The 18,244-nt window shown below is 21.8% G+C and overlaps 4 protein-coding genes across 4 annotated transcripts; 2 read left to right on the top strand and 2 right to left on the bottom strand. All coding sequences in view use genetic code 6, as the record gives it.

Annotated features, from left to right (window-relative positions):
* Positions 1-1,413: 1,413 nt before the first annotated feature.
* Positions 1,414-1,761, top strand: TTHERM_00491130 (cell surface immobilization antigen SerH6, putative; the record flags this gene model as incomplete). The annotated part of the gene is made up of 1 exon (XM_001016890.1): positions 1,414-1,761. The coding sequence occupies one exon, from the start codon at positions 1,414-1,416 to the stop codon at positions 1,759-1,761; it is 348 nt and encodes a 115-aa protein (XP_001016890.1).
* A 3,029-nt stretch (positions 1,762-4,790) lies between these two features.
* On the top strand, positions 4,791-8,955 carry TTHERM_00491150 (LMBR1-like motif protein; the record flags this gene model as incomplete). Its single annotated transcript, XM_001016892.2, has 4 exons — positions 4,791-5,538; positions 5,771-6,024; positions 6,160-6,269; positions 6,462-8,955. The coding sequence occupies 4 exons, from the start codon at positions 4,791-4,793 to the stop codon at positions 8,953-8,955; spliced, it is 3,606 nt and encodes a 1,201-aa protein (XP_001016892.2).
* Positions 8,956-9,444: 489 nt separating this feature from the next.
* On the bottom strand, positions 9,445-12,349 carry TTHERM_00491160 (hypothetical protein). The gene has a single exon (XM_001016893.2). The coding sequence runs from the start codon at positions 12,320-12,322 to the stop codon at positions 9,626-9,628; it is 2,697 nt and encodes an 898-aa protein (XP_001016893.2). The 5' UTR covers positions 12,323-12,349; the 3' UTR covers positions 9,445-9,625.
* Positions 12,350-13,517: 1,168 nt separating this feature from the next.
* On the bottom strand, positions 13,518-16,499 carry TTHERM_00491170 (hypothetical protein; the record flags this gene model as incomplete). The annotated part of the gene is made up of 2 exons (XM_001016894.2): positions 15,361-16,499; positions 13,518-15,217 (listed from the first exon to the last, which is right to left on the bottom strand). The coding sequence occupies exons 1-2, from the start codon at positions 16,412-16,414 to the stop codon at positions 13,518-13,520; spliced, it is 2,754 nt and encodes a 917-aa protein (XP_001016894.2). The 5' UTR covers positions 16,415-16,499.
* Between the last annotated feature and the right edge of the window lie 1,745 nt (positions 16,500-18,244).

Genomic DNA, 18,244 nt, shown 5'->3' on the forward strand with positions numbered 1-18,244 from the left:
ATACATTTTGAAACTCAAGCATACTGCGTATACTGCGTGGATAAAGGGAGCTAAATTTATTTTGAGTTGCAATTAAATATTGTTGAGTAAATATAGTTCAATATTCTTTTATTTTGCTAATTATCAAAGATTTTCGAAATGAATGGTATCTTTTTAGGTTAATCTACATGATGATGGTGAGCAATAGACTGTAAACAAAATTAGCTTCATCGCTTCTGTAGATAGTTGGGATAAAGCAATGCCTTTGTAAAGTTAATTAATTTCGTTTACAAATCAAGACGACTTCAGAGTGAATGAATGATAGGTTCGTTATCAATCAAAAAGTTAATACCACTAAAATTAACTACTCTAATCTATTGAAATACTCTCAAACCTACTCATCCACTGATTTCAAATTTATAATTTTTTCCCCATGCTTGATATTAGCGACAGCTTATCACATATATAATTCTTAATTTAATTTTCCGAAGCAACGAATGGGCATTAACGATTAATTATTTTTCCTTCTAAAAATTTAAAGTCTACATTTCGGAGAAATAAATAAATAGAAAAAGAAAGAAAGAAATATAGAGGGAGAATACCCTTAATTTATTACGCATTTTAAAAATAAAGATATACTTTTATAATAGCTCATATACTTGTTCATATTTCATTTAAATACAAAATATAATTAGCTTAATGTTAGTTTTATAAATATATTTCAAGTTTGTAGTTTTTTTACCACTTAATTGTTCTTCGTTCCTCACAAAAAAGTATGAGTAATTAATTGATTAAATTTCAATTAGATCATGAGTTTGTTAGTTTGTTTGCTAAGAGATAGATTACATATTTTTAAAAAAGCAGAGCAAGATCTTAATAATTTGTAAGAATTTATGCAACTATGCATTTACAATTAATTAAGAGAGAAAATCAAATAAAATTGATTAATTCTGTCATTTTAAATTACAAAATTTGAAAAATTTTATCTTGCAAATTCTAAAAATAATTAATTTTCTTATCAACGCTACATAAGGTTGCTATAAGGAAAAAGCCTGATGTTACATAAGGTATCTTAATCTTAAAAGAAATCTTTCTTTCTTTCCTCGTTCATTTTTATGTAACATCAAAGAGCTTAACAACAAATAAAAAAAGTTGGTTTTTAGTATGATATTGTATTTTCAATACTTTTTTCTTTTGTCCATTTTAATATACAAGGTGTTCCATTGCTTGCTTTATTACTCTTGTTGAAAATATTAAAACTTATCAGGAGATTTAAACAAACAACAAATTAGTACGAACTATTAATTTAGAAGTTATTAGTGATTCCTGTTATCATTTGTTTTAAATCCTGGGACTAAACTTTATTTGATAATTAATTTCAAATCAACAAAAACTAAAATACACAAAAAAAAAATATAAAAAATCTTTAAAAAAATGAACTCCAAGGTCATCATCGCTTTATTCTGCCTCGTCGCTGTTACCCTCGCTGCTTCTGCTACTCCTGGTGCCAACGCAATTACCTGTACTGCTTGCACTGATGCTGTTTGCGGTAAATCTGGTACCACCCAAGATAACTGGTAAGCTGGTACTGCTACTGGTACATGCGTTGTTAAGGATTGTAATTTATTGACTGGTAACGGTGCTGTTGTTTCTAACAATGCTTGCGCTTCCTGTTCCACTACTACCCCTGTTGCTAACTCTGGTGCCACCGCTTGTGTTGCTAAGAGCAGTGCTAAGCTCCTCATTGCCTCCGCTGCAGTCATCGTTGCTTTATTATTCTGATTTAAAAAAATAAATATAAAAAGAAATTGGCTGAATATATTAATATAATTTTATTAAAATGTAAATTATGTAATAGGTTTGCTGGTATTTCTTTTTAAAATTTGTAATTTTCCCAATCCAAATTTATTTTTATATAAAAAATCAAATATAAAAAGATTGATTATTAACAATTAATTATGTAATATTCAGTGATTTTTACTAGAAAGCATTTATAATTTTTAGCTTCCATTTTATTATGCAAGTAATAAATAATAATTATCAAAAAAATGTTTATATTCAGTACCTTAATCTATAAAAGATCATCTCTCAATGAATTACTTATTTTTTCTTCCTTAAAATTTATATTAGTAATAACTAATCTTTAAAAAAAGCTCAAATAAAAAATTATAATAATATAGGTTTCTTTCATTTATTTTTTTCTTAATATCTAAAGTACTTATGCAATTTCCTAAATAAAAACAATTATTTTCTAAATCTTATTTAATGAATGTAAATGCTTTTTCATGCATTCTTTTCATTAAATTTATGTTTAATTATATTTACAAAATTTATTTATTTTTATTAAACTTAATTTAATTCTTTAAAATTGGCATAGTAGAATTGAGGATTTACATTAAATATTTTTTTTATTATATTTTTAATATTTTATTTATAAAAATATGATAAATTATTATAGAAAGGCCTTTCATAATAATCTATCATTCATTAACGCCATTAACAATTAAATTAATGCGACAATAAAAATAAAAGAAAAAACAAATTATTTTATTTTTGATAGCGATTGGTTGATTGAATAGGTAAATATTAAAGTTAATTATTTAGCTTGAAATTTGATACTTTTTAAAATATTTTATGGCAAATTTTTAAATTATTTTTTTTTATTTTTCAAAGAAGAAATTTATAAAGTCTGAATACATTATTCCTAAGACAGATATTAAATTAGCTATATAAGACAAAATAAAAAATACTTTAGAATGAAGTATCTTATGAACACTTTCTTAAAATTTCTTAAGTCTTTAAATATTTTTTTCTACTCATTAAAGATTAAGGACTCATTCAAACTGAGCTTAGTCATTATCAAATTTCATTTATCAATTTTATGAAAATCTACAGTAATAAAATTTATCTTCCATATTTTATGTATGTGAAGCGATCTATTTACATTAAATATTTCTATCTATTTTAAGAATAAAAATGCTTGGTAGAAATGGTTAACAAGCAAAAAATGTAAATTAGATTAAGAGATTTTCTAAAAATGATCTGAATAAATAATCCTTTATTAAATTAAATATAATTAAATTAAATTTTATGTATATGCTCAGTTCTTTTTTAGCGAAAGAGTGAGGGAGGGGCGAGATATAGGGGTTTAAGTGATTAGCTTAAAAGGAAAATATATAATTAATTTTAAATGTAAATAAACATATGTTTGTAAGCTTAGTGAAAAACTATTTACTATTCACTATATTATATTGTAGACTGAATTTATATATGTTCAAAACAACAAACTAGATTTATGACAAAGTCTGAATACTTTTTTTTAATAAAAATAAATAATAAAGAAAACTGAATAATTATAATTTTCTCATTTAGTATTTTAATTTGTTTTATATTTTAAGTTTGTTTTATGAAAAATAAATTTAATTTGAGTAAAATCTATTTATTATTCTTCTAATTTTTTGATATAAATTGCAAAATATACAGAAAGAAGTAGTAAATAGAAGAAAAAAAATTTTTATTTTATAATTTGATATTATTTAGAACAAGAGAGTTTGCTTAATGATGGAGACATATCCGTAAAATTAAAAGATAAATAAATAAATATGTTTCTAAATAGATAGAATTTATAAGTTTTTAATTACTTAATCAAAGTAAGAATTTGTTAAGATACAAAATAAATTAATATTTTCTTTCAATTAATTGATCTTATTTGAGTAATATATAAAGCAGAGTAATTAATTTGCTGATTTAATAAATTGAATAAAGATATAATAGAAGGCGCTTATTTTCGATTTAAGAAGCTTATTGAATAAATAAATATTTATAGTAATTCTTTATATGATCAATAATTAACTATCCATTCAATTATTTAGAAACCTTTATTTTTAGAGAGAGTTGGCATTTTAAAATCTTAAAATAAATATAAAATTTACTAATAATAATAAAAAAATTAAAACATTTAAGACTAGTTCTAACTAAATAAGTAATAAGAAAATGAGCATATTTTAAACAAAATTAATGTTTATAATTTAAATTCATCGCTCACTTCCTTCTTATTTGTATTGTTTCTAGAATTTTTTAATTTGAAAATAAACTATATGATAATGTTATTTAGTTATTTTTTTATTTATTTTTACCAAGAATAACTTACAATTAGATTTTTTGTTTGATAATTAATATTAATAGTAACATATTTATTTATATATATTACTTTAGTTTGAGATCTGATACTTTTAAACATATTTTATGGCAAGTTGATTAACTTCTTTTTTATTCGCATAGATTTTAGTTAGTTAGTTAGTTAGTTAATAATTGCGGTTTGAATTAATTTTTCGATAACACAAAATCAATTACTACCCAATTTAATCAAAGTTAAGGTTAAAAAAGGATCTTACTTAATTAATGTAGAAAAGAATTTATTAATTTTTTTATTTTCTATTCCTATTTGTATTTTTAAATTACTTATATATTTTTCGATACTCGCTTTATTTTATTTATATAATACTTCATTTAAATATTTATATTGAAGAATAATATTTTTAAATATTTTATAAGAATTTATATTTTGATTTAATTTTAAAGACTTCAAAAAAATAATTTTTTTTTAAATAAAGGATTTATGTTAAATAAAATATTTAGATTTTTTAATAAAATAAATTAAACATATTTCTTAGTAATTTTTTAATTTTGTTTTCCAAAAAAATATTTATTTTAGCGAAGAATTTATATCTTGAAAATAGATTCATCTTTTATAACAAAATTTATTGTATATATAGTACAGGATATATGATAATACAGGAATTATTAGGGCTATGGCAGATTATATCGTGTTTATTTTTCCCTATTAGTTTATAGGCACAGCTTCTTATACACCTGTTATATTAACCAAATTAAATCCTACGTCTACCATACAAATAAGCTAAGATATAAGCTAGTTTTCGCTAGCTTAATCAAAGTATTTTAATCCTTATTACTACATTTAATATTGGTTTTGTGTGGATTCAAAAGGTAATGTTTGTGTGGATAAATCAAATTAAACTTTGAAATTAACTCAAAATGGAAGCAATATTGTTGAAATTAGCCAGTACTCTTTACTTTTGAATACACAATACACAATTTATTATTAGCTAATGAGTTAAAACTTTCCTTTTAGTAAGCAATATGCCGCTTATTAAATTGATACTGGACAGTCATATCCGTTTGCATTGGTATAAGGAATAATACCATCTGCAACTAAAACTGTTCAGGTTAATTTACAAGATGTCGTATATATTAGCATACAGCTTCATACAGATTTTCCTTACAGGATAATATTTGCATAATTCTAAATTACATTAAGCTATAATAATGTTTAGCACAGTATAGCATAAGTTTCAAATTAGTTTTCTATTATCTTAGAAGACTATTTTCCTTCACCAGATTTTACATAGACAGTATCCGTCAGTTTAAAATATTAGATTTATGATTAAATCTTACAATAAAGCATTCCTACGCCAAGCGGAAATCAGCCATAAGTTATATATGTCAGAGCACCTCATTCCCCAGTCTAATTACAAATAAGTAATTATAATTTTTTATTTTTTTCTACTTTAATCCAAGATATTAATTACACAAACCCAAAGATATTATTCAATTTTTAAAGAATATATAATGTAAGTTTTGCTAAATAAACTTTTATAAAAATTTAAAAAATGAATTTAATTAATTAGATAAATAATATTTATTAAAAGTTTGTAAGTAAATTTTTAAGATACTTATTGAAAATAATGTAATATATAAAATAAATAAATAGATCAATAGCCATATGTATCGTTTTAAGATAAAGTGAATGTTATATTTAATCCTACGGACAACAAACAATTATACTAATTTTTCTACTACAACAATCAAACAGAATATTAATCAGAAATTTAATTTCCTCTTCAACCTAAAAAGAAAATGCTTTCAACTTTATCTGCTATCTAGTCTATGAGCTGCCTTTTACCAGCGGGAAATATTATTGTTATTGGAGTTTTATTTGATCCTAGCACTTACTAGTATACGAATGTAACATAAACTGTTATAATAAGTAACAACAATTTCAATGAATAAACTTTTGTAGATTTTGTTCAAGCATAAATGGCTGCCGCTTCAGTTTATTAATCTTAAAATCTATTTATAAGTGAAATTTTTATATACTAGACTATAATTGGAGCAATTGAGTAATATGAGGCTACTAATATTTCCCCTCAGCTAATTAATTAAATAAAAACATAGATGCTAAATAGACTGATGTAAAGTTAGTGGAATTAGTAATTCGATGATAGTTACATTCTTTCAAATCAAATTATCTTTAGAATAATATCCTCCTAGATCTAAATAGATAGAAAATCTTAATTATTTTTACAACTTATCTAATACTCGAAAACTAGAATTGAATAATTACATAATAAAGTTCAACAAACTTTTTTTTCTTTAACTATATACCAAATTAACTACTTTAGACAAAGCTTTTTAGATGTAGCAAACACTTATATGTTGCTAGTTAAATTAAATGAGAATTTACAAATTATCAGCGACTCCGAAATTGTTTAATACACAAACTTAATAATGAATGGATTTTTATACTTGATTTAAACAAACCAATCTCCTATTGATTTTCCTACTCCTTAGGCTAGTCTCCTTATAGAAAATAATGATTTGCTAATGTTTTATAATAATTACTACACTTAAATTGCTCAAACTTTAGACCCATTTTCTTCTTCAAATTATAATATGTATGTAACTATTTCGACATGGTAGAACACCACTTATTTATATAGAAATGAACTCTCCCAATTAAATACGCAATACTTATCAAAAGTCAATTCAACTGTTTAAGAATTATTAAAAAGAACTTATCCAATTAAAATACCTAGAGTTTACACTAATGATAAGCCCAATGCTACATCTAATAGTCTAAGATTACTGCAATCTCAGAGCGTAAATGTCACCAGTAATTTTACTTTAGACTTTGGAACAATTTCACCAGAAGAAAAACTTTAATGCATTTAGCGCTCGTCATCAGGACATTGGGTGCACAGTAGCTGCTAAACTCATATTGAAGTAATAAATAACAAAAAAAACATAAAGTGTGTTTGTCAAACTCCTGATGTAACTTCAGTAATAGCTGATATTACTCAATTAATCGACAATCAAAACGTTTAATTGATTTTTAGTGATAATGGCAAAGATAGAATTTCTAAGTTGAACAATTGGTATGAGTACATATCTATATGGACCATGATAGGCTTAAACGTAGCTTATTTATTACTACTATGTATCTCGTACAAGCTTGATAAATTAGATAAATCGAAGATCAACTAAATTTTAAATATCATAAACTCAGTTGCAACAACTGATGAAGAATAAGCGATAAGTCAAAAATTAAGTATCAAAAAAAAAGTATCTCTATTTTTATAGATAAAAATGAAAAAAGCAAGTGAATACATCAATCGTAATGAAGAGCAGAGTGAAAAAATAAATTCAGAAACTAAATAATAGTAATAAGAAACACAGTAAATTTTAACAGATAGGAATGTTTTTGATAAAATGTACTCACAAGAAAACGAAGATTCTAATTCTCATCAAAATACATAAAGAGATTAAAATGATTATTAAGGAAGCCAAATTAAACTTAATACAAAGAGAAGCAGCATATTCAATAAAAAAAAGAGTGTATTTTCAAACATTTTACTGAATACTAAAAATACACCTGATTTGTAGGAGTTTTAGTAAGAAAATACTGAAGAATAAGAACTAAAAAGTCAACGAAAGAATAAAAAAGAAACAAATTAAAATCTTATTGAAAATTAAGAAAAATAAAGTTAGGCGATATCGGATAACAAAATAGTAGCATTTTAAGACTTGTTTAATGAAAAAAAAGTAACTAAAAATAAAGAAGAAGAAATAGGATCAAATTAGGAATTTGATAAAATCTAAAAAATAATAAATAATGAAATAGCACATAGAAAGGGTACATATCAAACAGATTAACTTAATGAGTTTTCTAACAACTAAAATAACTAAATAAATACAGGATTCATGATTGATGAAATACCATTCGAATTTCCTTAATCTCCATTAAACAAAGAAAGACATTTATTTGATATTGAAGTAAATTCTAACTCTTAAAATAAATCAATAAAAATTGAAGACGCTTTGGATAAAATCGATGAAAAGAATAATTAGAATTAAAATTAACAAGCAAATTAAAAGCAGAAATAAAATGATTTAAAAAAACAATAAAAAGAAGCTAAAAGATAGTAAAAAGAATAAGAAAAGATGAGAAAAAAGTAAGAAATCAAAGAAAATAAAGAAAAAATGTAAATGAAAAAATAGATGGAAGAGGAGAAAAAGCAAAACCTGAAAAAAGAACAAAAACAAAAAGAACTAGAGAAAGAGAATTTATCTAGGCTAAAACTAATCGAATATTTATATAATGAAAAACATTTTATATGCATTTTAGCTTTCCATCACCTATTTCAAATATTTATAATTTACAGTGAAAAACAATCCAGATTCCTGAGATTTCTAATTTACTATAATAAAGTTGTTTGGATTTTAACTTTGAATGCATTATTTGGTAAGAATCTAAGCGTTGTCCAGATATTATTTTTAAGTTTAATAACAACAATAATTCTTTAAATTTTAAGCGCACTTATTTCAATGCTACTAAAATATTAAAAAATGATGAAATTTGGATTATTTATCTCATTCTTATTCTGTTCATTTTGTTATTACAGTATTCTCGTTGTAATATCTGGTGAAGATCCTGAAGACTCTAACAAATGGATTATTTCTTACTTTATTACTTTTGCGCTTATTGAGTTATTTTTTGGAATTGGATTATCTACTTTAATGTACTTTGCTTGTAAAAAAGCAATACTTAAATTATAAACTAATACATTTTTAAAATTGATGGGAGCAAAACCATTATTATTAGCACTAAGTAGTTGATTTACCATTAGCAAATTTTAATTAAATAAAGTAATTAATTAAAATTGTATTTATTATTTCTGTTTAAGCTAATATATTATAAACTATTTTGTTTGTGTTAGAAATTTAACAAAAAGAATTAATGTGCTTATATTTAACATATTCTAAAATTTTTCTGTAATAAAATAACTTTTGTATGCAGATTTTGAAATATTTAAAAATGCTGTATAATTTCATTAATACATTTACTCCCCTTAATCCAAAACTCCAAAATTTAAAATGACGTAAAAAGACAATTTTTTTAAAAAAACTATTTTTTTGAAAGTGGCCATAATTAATGTGAAAATACAGTATTTGTTTATTATTTAATTAAATCCAAATTAAGTTAAAGCTAATCCAAAATAATGATAATACATTTTTATTATTAAATTTTAATATAAAGTAATGATAAAAGATAATTGAATTTTATTTTGTATAACAAAATTGATTATTAATTAAAATTTTTATTTTGAAATTTCTTATTAATTTTATTATTTCTAACTTAAGTCGAAAATAAAATAAAAAATTATATCAAAAGAGTGTTTGTTTCTGTGTTGATACATTTATTTAAACTTATAATTAAATATTATTTAATTTTTTTCCATCAAACCATAAATCATTTTAAGATTATTTTTTCTTTTTATTAATTTAATCAAAAAGATCTATTTTATTTTTATAAATGAGTGAAAAAGTAGTCTTCGTGATCCTCTGAATTAGCTCCTTCACTATTACTTTTGGTATCATCTAGGTAGTCTTCCTTTATACTTATATCTACAAGTCTTTTAAGTTTGTAAAAGGGAGCAAGTTCAGGCTTTAAGCTATCATTATAGTCATAATCATAAGATGTAGTACAATATATTTTAATTTTGTTAATTTTAGTTTAATCTATTTATTTTATAATTCTATCTAAGTTATAATAATCCTCTCCATTATAAGAATAAAGTTCTAAATTTAGCTGGATAATCTATTTGCATCCTAACAAATTGAAATAGGCACTTTCACCTTTTTTATAGTACAAAGTTAATTTTTGCAAGTGTTCAAGCTTTTATAAGAAACTAGTTTATAAATCATAAAGCTTATTATCTTGAAATATGTAAGCACAATCTTGTCTAAATAAATCAGAATACATTTAGTAATTAAACTCAAGTTTCATAACTTCTTGAAATGACTTATTTTCTGGTTATTTAGCCAATAAATATGGATTATTTTTGCTCAAATAAAATAGCTCTTCTTCTATTATTAAAATCTAAATGAAATAAATTGACCTTACTTCACTTTCAAATTTAATTACTAAAGTTTAATATGAATTTTCAGATATTAATTGACATTAATCCTAAGTTAATATTTCTGGATTTTAAATTTTACTTAGATTAACCAAGCCCTTTTTAATTGTATAAAGTTCCAATGCTTTTAAGTTAGTCACTTCTTCAAATAGGAATGATAATAATTATTACTAGAAATTAAGAAAATATTAACTATCATAAGAAGAAAAAAATAACTTTAATAATTATAATTCTTTTTCAAATTTTTAATAAGAGTTTTTATTTTGAGAGGGATTTATTTTAGTGTGTTGAGCTTTGTTAAATAAATCTACAGGAATTCTTAGTGAATTAATTTAAATATCTTCGTGAATTCTATGTATTTTTGCAATAAGATCTAATTTCCATGAGTAATTTATTTGAACTTTTACTTTTCTAAAATCAATATTTGAAATGAAAACACATTCTTTATCAATAAATCTATCAATTTTTAAAGAATTAAAAATATCAAATCCAAGAATTAACCAATTATATATTTTGGCAACTTCTTCTTTAGAATTCTCAGAAATCTTTTGAAAAAACAAATTAACTAATTTATAATAAGCACCTTTTTCATACTACTTTAAAAAATTTTCATCCATATAATTTCTGAGAATACTATTATTTCTTATACTTTAATTAACAATGTTAGCATAGTAAGATTGATTATCATTCAAGCTAACTGAATCGATGACGAAATTAATAACATCTTTTTCTTTTAAATATTTTTTTAATATGAACTCAGCTTCTTTTTGAGATTTTATTTAGGATGACAAATTATTTCTGTTACTTTTGTCAAATTTAGCATGCATTTTTTCCTAAGTTTTATTAAATTCTTATATTTAAGACATATCCAACTTTTTAAGATTTTATTCAACATAATATTAATTGCTATATAAATCTTTTTGAAATATAGTATTTATTGTTTTTTGTTAGTATTATTACTAAAGATAGTAGTTATGTCCACTACTAATTAAATTAGAATCTTTAAATAGTAAATGCTATGGATTTACTTTGGTAATTTAGTAATTATACTCAATTAGAAGTTTGCTACTAAAATAAAGAAAGCTGCATGCATTGATAATTTAATATTCACTTGACAATTATAAATCATTCAAATTGGCAAAACTATAAGAAGCCTTATATTAATAATCAAAAAATTATTTTTCTACTAAAACATAATAGTGATTTTCAGTCATGAGTAAATCTACATTAATAATTGTTGAGTAACACTATAGTTTTTCATTTAAAATTATGAATTCTTATTTTAGCTTTTCTGCTTTACTTAAAGAACTAAGCTAATGTCCTTTTAATATGATTATTTAGCCTCTTTTTTTAGCTATTAATTCAAATTCTAACTCATCTAAGTAATTTACTTGAAATTCTCCATAAAGTGGATGACTTTAAATCATCTCAAAAATTTATTTTGGATGGAATTTCAAAATATTTGCATAATTATTTTAAATTCTCAACAACAAATCTTTTTTTTCTATTTAAGTATTAAAAGAATTACAAAATTCATTGATTAAATGTGGAATATCACTCATTTTGTAATTTTTTTCTTCAGGTAATTTTTATTCATGCTCCATTTCACTTAACTTTCTATGAAATATATTTTATTTTTTAATTTTACCTTGTATTTAATCTAATGGCTTATTCTTTTGAATGTCAGATTGAATTTTCCAATGAGGATCAATCAGATTTAATTTGACTTTTAGTTAATTATCTTGAGATATGCAAATGTAAAAGTCTTACTAATATTACTCATATTTTTTAGTTTGATAAAAAATATGGAGACTGTTATTGAAATATTCAGTAATTTATTTCTTAACATTAACAATAAATCCTATGTTGTTTTCATATTATTATTCAATCTCATTTAAAGTAGAATTAAATTATTCCATTTCAAAAACATAAAAAATTTAATCTTAATCTAAATGATAACTATCTAGCATACTCAAAATAAGATCACTTCTAAAGGATCTTTGAGTTATCTCTTGATAAAATGTTTTATATTTCTAATAATCCTATGAAGGACAAATAATTAGCATTTTATTTATTTTTTGAGCCTAATCATAAACTCTAACATATGCAAATTAATCTTGTGTAATATATTAATAATTATTATGATCCTTAGGTGTGTTTAAAAACTCTTTAAGCAAAAAGGAGGGTTTTGCAACCTTCAAGCATATTTTTATATAACTTTATGTCAATTGTTTGTAAGACATTTATTTAAGTTATTGTTTTTTACAAGAAGAAGCCAATCTTTTGTTTATTATATTTTCTTTCTTTATTAACTTAGTAATGAAACATATCTTAAATTTCAGAAATGATTGATCACTGAATATACTTCAAATTTAAGAATTTTGGAGGTAAAAGTAAATTAATTTATTAACTTAATGCTTATTTTATTTTTAAAAATTTTTAACACTTAGATTTTCTTCTTTCATTTACCTCTATATTTTTTAATTGGTATCTTAATTCAATTAAATAAAAAGAAGTTTTTAATATATGATATAATTTTTGATGGTTATTTATTTCAGATTCTTATATTAGAATTAAAATAAAATAAAAATAGCTATAAAAATTACTAAAATCAATTTACAAAAAAATAAGATAATTTTAATAAAAAAAATATTTTTCAAAATTAATTATATTTTTTAATTGTTAAATTAGTTATTAATTTTCTTTTCTACAATTTATCTTTTTAATCAAATATTTTTATAAATATATATTGTGTAAAAATATTTTAGATTTTCATTTCTCTTAAAATATATAGAATGGGGTAGTCAAACAATAATCTTTTAAAAAAAATTTTTTTCTTGAAAGTGGCCATAATTAATTAATGAGAAAATACAGTGTTTATTTATTGATTATTTAAGTAAGTGAATCCAAAATAAGTTAAATAAATAAATTAGATAATTTATAAAGCGAATTCAAAGTAATGAAATAAATAAAAATTATTGAATTTTAATATAAAATGATGATAAAAGATAATTTAAATTATGTATTAAAAATTGATTATTAATTAAAATTTTTATTTTATAATTTCATATTAATTTTCAAATTTCTAACTTAAGTCCAAAATTAAAAAAAACAAAATTCTATCAAAAGAGTGTTTGTTTCTATTTTGATACATTTATTTAAATTTATACATAAATATTATTTAATTTTTTTCCAACAAACCATAAATCATTTTAAGATTATTTTTTCTTTTTATTAATTTAATCAAAAAGGTATATTTTATCATAAATTTTAGTAGAAGTAGTCATTATTAGAGTCATCATTAAAGTCATCATTAGAGTCATCATTAAAGTCATCATTAGAGTCATCATTAGAGTCATCAATAAAGTCAGAATAACGTAAACTACATTTATCTCTTCGTATCCAGTCAATTTTTATACTTGTATCTACTAGTCTTTTAAGTTTGTAAAGGGGTGGCTTTAAGTAATTATAAAATTTAAAATATTCATTCTCATAAGATAAAATATGATATATTATAATTTAGTTAATTTTAGTTTAGTCTATTTATTTTATAATATTATCTAAATTATAATATTTATCTGCCTTATAATTTAAGAGCTCTAAATTTAGCTGGATAATCTATTTGCATCCTAACAAATTGAAATAGGCACTTTCACCTTTTTTATTTTAGAACAAAGTTAATTTTTGCAAGTGTTAAAGCTTTTATAAAAAACAAGTTTATAAATCATAAAGCTTATTATCTTGAAATATGTAAGCATAATCCTGTCCAAATAAATTAGAATACGTTGAGCGTGAAAACTCAAGTTTCATAACTTCTTGAAATGACCTATTTTCTGGTTATTTAGCCAAATAATATGGATTATTTTTGCTCAAATAAAATAGCTCTTCTTCTATTATTAAAATCTAAATGAAATAAATTGACCATACTTCACTTTCAAATTTTATTACTAAAGTTTAAAATGAATTTTCAGATATTAATTGACATTAATCCTAAGTTAATATTTCTGGATTTTATATTTTACTTAGATTAACCAAGCCCTTTTTAATTGTATAAAGTTCCAATTCTTCAAAGTTAGCTACTTCTTCAAATAGGAATGATAATAATTATTACTAGAAATTAAGCAAATATTAACTATCATAAGAAGAAAAAAATAACTTTAACAATTAAAATTCTTTTTCAAATATTTAATAAGAAATTTTATTTTGAGAGGGATTTATTTTAGCGTGTTGAGCTTTGTTAAATAAATCTACAGGAATTCTTAGTGAAGTAATTTAAATATCTTCATGAATTCTATGTATTTTTGCAATAACATCTAATTTACTTGAATGCATTATAAGAACTTTTACTTTTCTAAAATCAATATTTGAAATGAAAACACGTTTAAATATACCAATTTTTAAAGAATTAAAAATATGAAATCCAAGAATTAACTAACTATATATTTTTGCAACTTCTTCTTTTGAATTCTCAGAAATCTTTTGAAAAAACAAATTAACTAATTTATAATAAGCACATTTTTCATACTACTTTAAAAATTTTTCATCCATGTAATTTTAGAGAATACTATTATTTCTTATACTTTAATTAACAATGTTAGCATAGTAAGATTGATTATCATTCAAGCTAACTGAATCGATGACGAAATTAATAACATCTTTTTCTTTTAAATATTTTTTTAATATGAATTCAGCTTCTTTTTGAGATTTTATTTAGGATAATGAATTGTTTCTGTTACTTTTGTCAAATTTAGTATGTATTTTTTCCTAAGTTTTATTAAATTCTTATATTTAAGATATATCCAACTTTTTAAGATTTTATTCAACATAATATTCATTGCTATATAAATCTTTTTGTAATATAGTATTTATTGTTTTTTGTTCGTATTATGTCTCAAGATTATTTTATTGTGCTCTAATACTAATTAAATTAGAATCTTTAAATAGTATATGCTATGGATTTACTTTGGTTATTTAGTAATTATACTCAGTTAGGAGTTTGCAACTTAAATAAAGAAAGCTGCATACGTTGATAATTTAATATTCACTTGACAATTATAAATCATTCAAATTATAAGTAGCCTTATATTATAAATCAAAAAATTACTTTTCTACTAAAACATAATAATGATTTTCAGTATTTAGTTAGTCTACATTAATAATTGTTGAGTAACACTTTAGTTTTTCATTTAAAATTATGAATTCTTATTTTAGCTTTTCTGCTTTATTTAAAGAACTAAGCTAATGTCCTTTTAGTATGATTATTTAGCCTCTTTTTTAGCTATTAATTCAAATTCTAACTCATCTAAGTAATTTATTTGGAATTCTTCATAAAGTGGATGACTTTAAATCATCTCAAAAATTTCTTTTGGATGGAATTTCAAAATATTTGCATAATTATTTTAAATCCTTAACAACAAATCTTTTTTTTCTATATAAGTATTAAAAGAATTACAAAATTCATTGATTAAATGTGGAATATCACTCATTTTGTAATATTTTTCTTCAGGTAATTTTTCTTCATACTCCATTTCACTTAACTATCTATGAGATATATTTTCTTTTTCAATTTTACCTTGTATTTAATCTGATGGATTATTCTTTTGAATGTCAGATTGAATTATCCAATGAGGATCAATAAGATTAAATTTGACTTTTAGTTAATTATCATGAGCTACACAAATGTAAAAGTCTTACTCATATTTTTCAGTTTGATAAAAAATATGGAGATTGTTTTTGAAATATTCAGTAATTTATTTCTTAACATTAACAATAAATCCTATGTTGTTTTCATATTATTATTCAATCTCATTTAAAGTAGAATTAAATTACTCCATTTCAAAAACATAAAAAAATTGATCTTAATCTAAATGATAACTATCTAGCATACTCAAAATAAGATCACTTCTAAAGGATCTTTGATTTATCTCTTGATAGAATGATTTATACTTCTAATAATTCTATGAAGGACAAATAATAAGCATTTTATTTATTTTTTGAGCCTAATCATAAACTCTAACATATGCAAATTTATTTTGTGTAATATATTGATAATTATAATCATCCTTAGGTGAGTTTAAAAACTCTTTAAGCAAAAAAGTGGGTTTTGCTACCTTCAAACATATTTTTATATAACTTTATGTCAATTATTTGTAAGACATTTATTTAATTTTTTGTTTTTTACAAGAAGAAGCCAATCTTTTGTTTATTATATTTTCTTTCTTTGTTAATTTGATGATGAAAAATATCTTAACTTTCAGAAATTATTGATTACTGAATTTACTTCAAATTTTTTAATTTTGAAGGTAAAAGTAAATTAATTTATTAAGTTAGTGCTTATTTTATTAAATAAAATTTTAATACTTTGGTTTTCTTCTTTCATTTACCTCAATATATTTCTATTCGTGTCCTTAAATATATGAAAAGAAGTTTTTAATATATGATACAATTTTTGATGTTTAATTACTTCAGATTCTTATATTAGAATTAAAATAAAATAATAATAATAATAATAGCAATAAAAAGTACTAAACTTAATTAATCAATTATAAAAAAGATAAATCTAATAAAAAAATATTTTTCAAAATTAATTATATTTTTTAATTTTTAAATTAGTTAGTAACTTTCTTTTCTACAATTTATCTTTTTAATCAAATATTTTTTTCAATATATTGTAGAAAAATATTTAGATTTTCATTTCTCTTAAAATATATTGAAGGGGGGCAGTCAAGTCAAACAATAAAATTTAAGACTTACTAAAGATCTTATTTGTTAAAAGGTTTTAAAGGTCAAAATTGGCAAGTAGAACTTTGATTCCCCCCTTCCAAACCAACTCCCTTTGAAGTATAAATGCTGCTATTTTAAATTCTTTTAGATTTATTTTTAGCTTAATAATCAAAAGTTTAGTTTATTTTTATATTTGAAATCAAAAATTTTGTTACTGCCTATTAATTTTTGAATAGACTCACAAGCTAAATATTTTTCGATAACATCAAAATTGAATTTTGCGTGTTTAAATATCAATTATTAAGGGAACTAAAACTAAAATTATCAATTTATATTTATAATTTTCTAGTAATTCTAGTGCGAAAGAGTTACTCAAAATTTATAACATATTAGTTTGATATTCATTTTTTAAAGCGTAAAAATAAACATTTATTTGAGCTCATTTTTATTTTTAGATGCATTTAGATATAAAAATTTAATTTATAATAACAAAAATATTATTAAATCAACAATTGATAAAATTGATGCATCGTTTTAATTACTAATTGATGAAAAATGGTATCTGGTTAACAATTACTACCATTAATGCAATTATTATCATACAATTTGAAATTTATCTCTAGGATGTGATTTTTAGATCTTATGAATCAGTACGAGTAAGATTAATTTCTTAACTTAATAATCAAAGTTTTAGTTTATCTTTATAGTTGTAATCAAACACTTTGTTTCTGCCTTTAATTCTTTGAAAAGAGTAATCAAGCTAAATATTTTTCGATAACATTAAAATTGAATTTTTGAATATTAATTATGGGAACTAAAAATAAATATATAACTTTTAATATTTTCTAATGATTTTTGTGTGAAGATTTGAAATTTATAATATATTAGGTTGACATGCGCTTTTTAAAGTGTAAAAATAGACATTTTTCATCTCATTTTTATTTTTAGATGCATTTTTAAAATCCATATATTTTATTACAATCACAAATTACTATTAAGCCAACAATTGATAATATTCATGGGCTTTTTTAATTTCTAATTGATGCAAAAGTACGTCAGTTTATCAACTATTACAATTCATGCTATTATTATCGAATTATTAAAAATATTATCTCTAAGATGTGATTTTTAGGTTTTATTAATAATTGAGTATGAAATGCGTTTCCTTGATTTTATTATCTTACACGAGTTAAAAAGAAATTGAAATAAGTAAAATTGTTTGTATAAATTGTTCTTTTTTTGTCTTAATTCAGTATAAAAACAAA

This window comes from Tetrahymena thermophila (assembly GCF_000189635.1).
Source record: "Tetrahymena thermophila SB210 genomic scaffold scf_8254636, whole genome shotgun sequence".
Lineage (NCBI taxonomy): Eukaryota > Ciliophora > Oligohymenophorea > Hymenostomatida > Tetrahymenidae > Tetrahymena > Tetrahymena thermophila.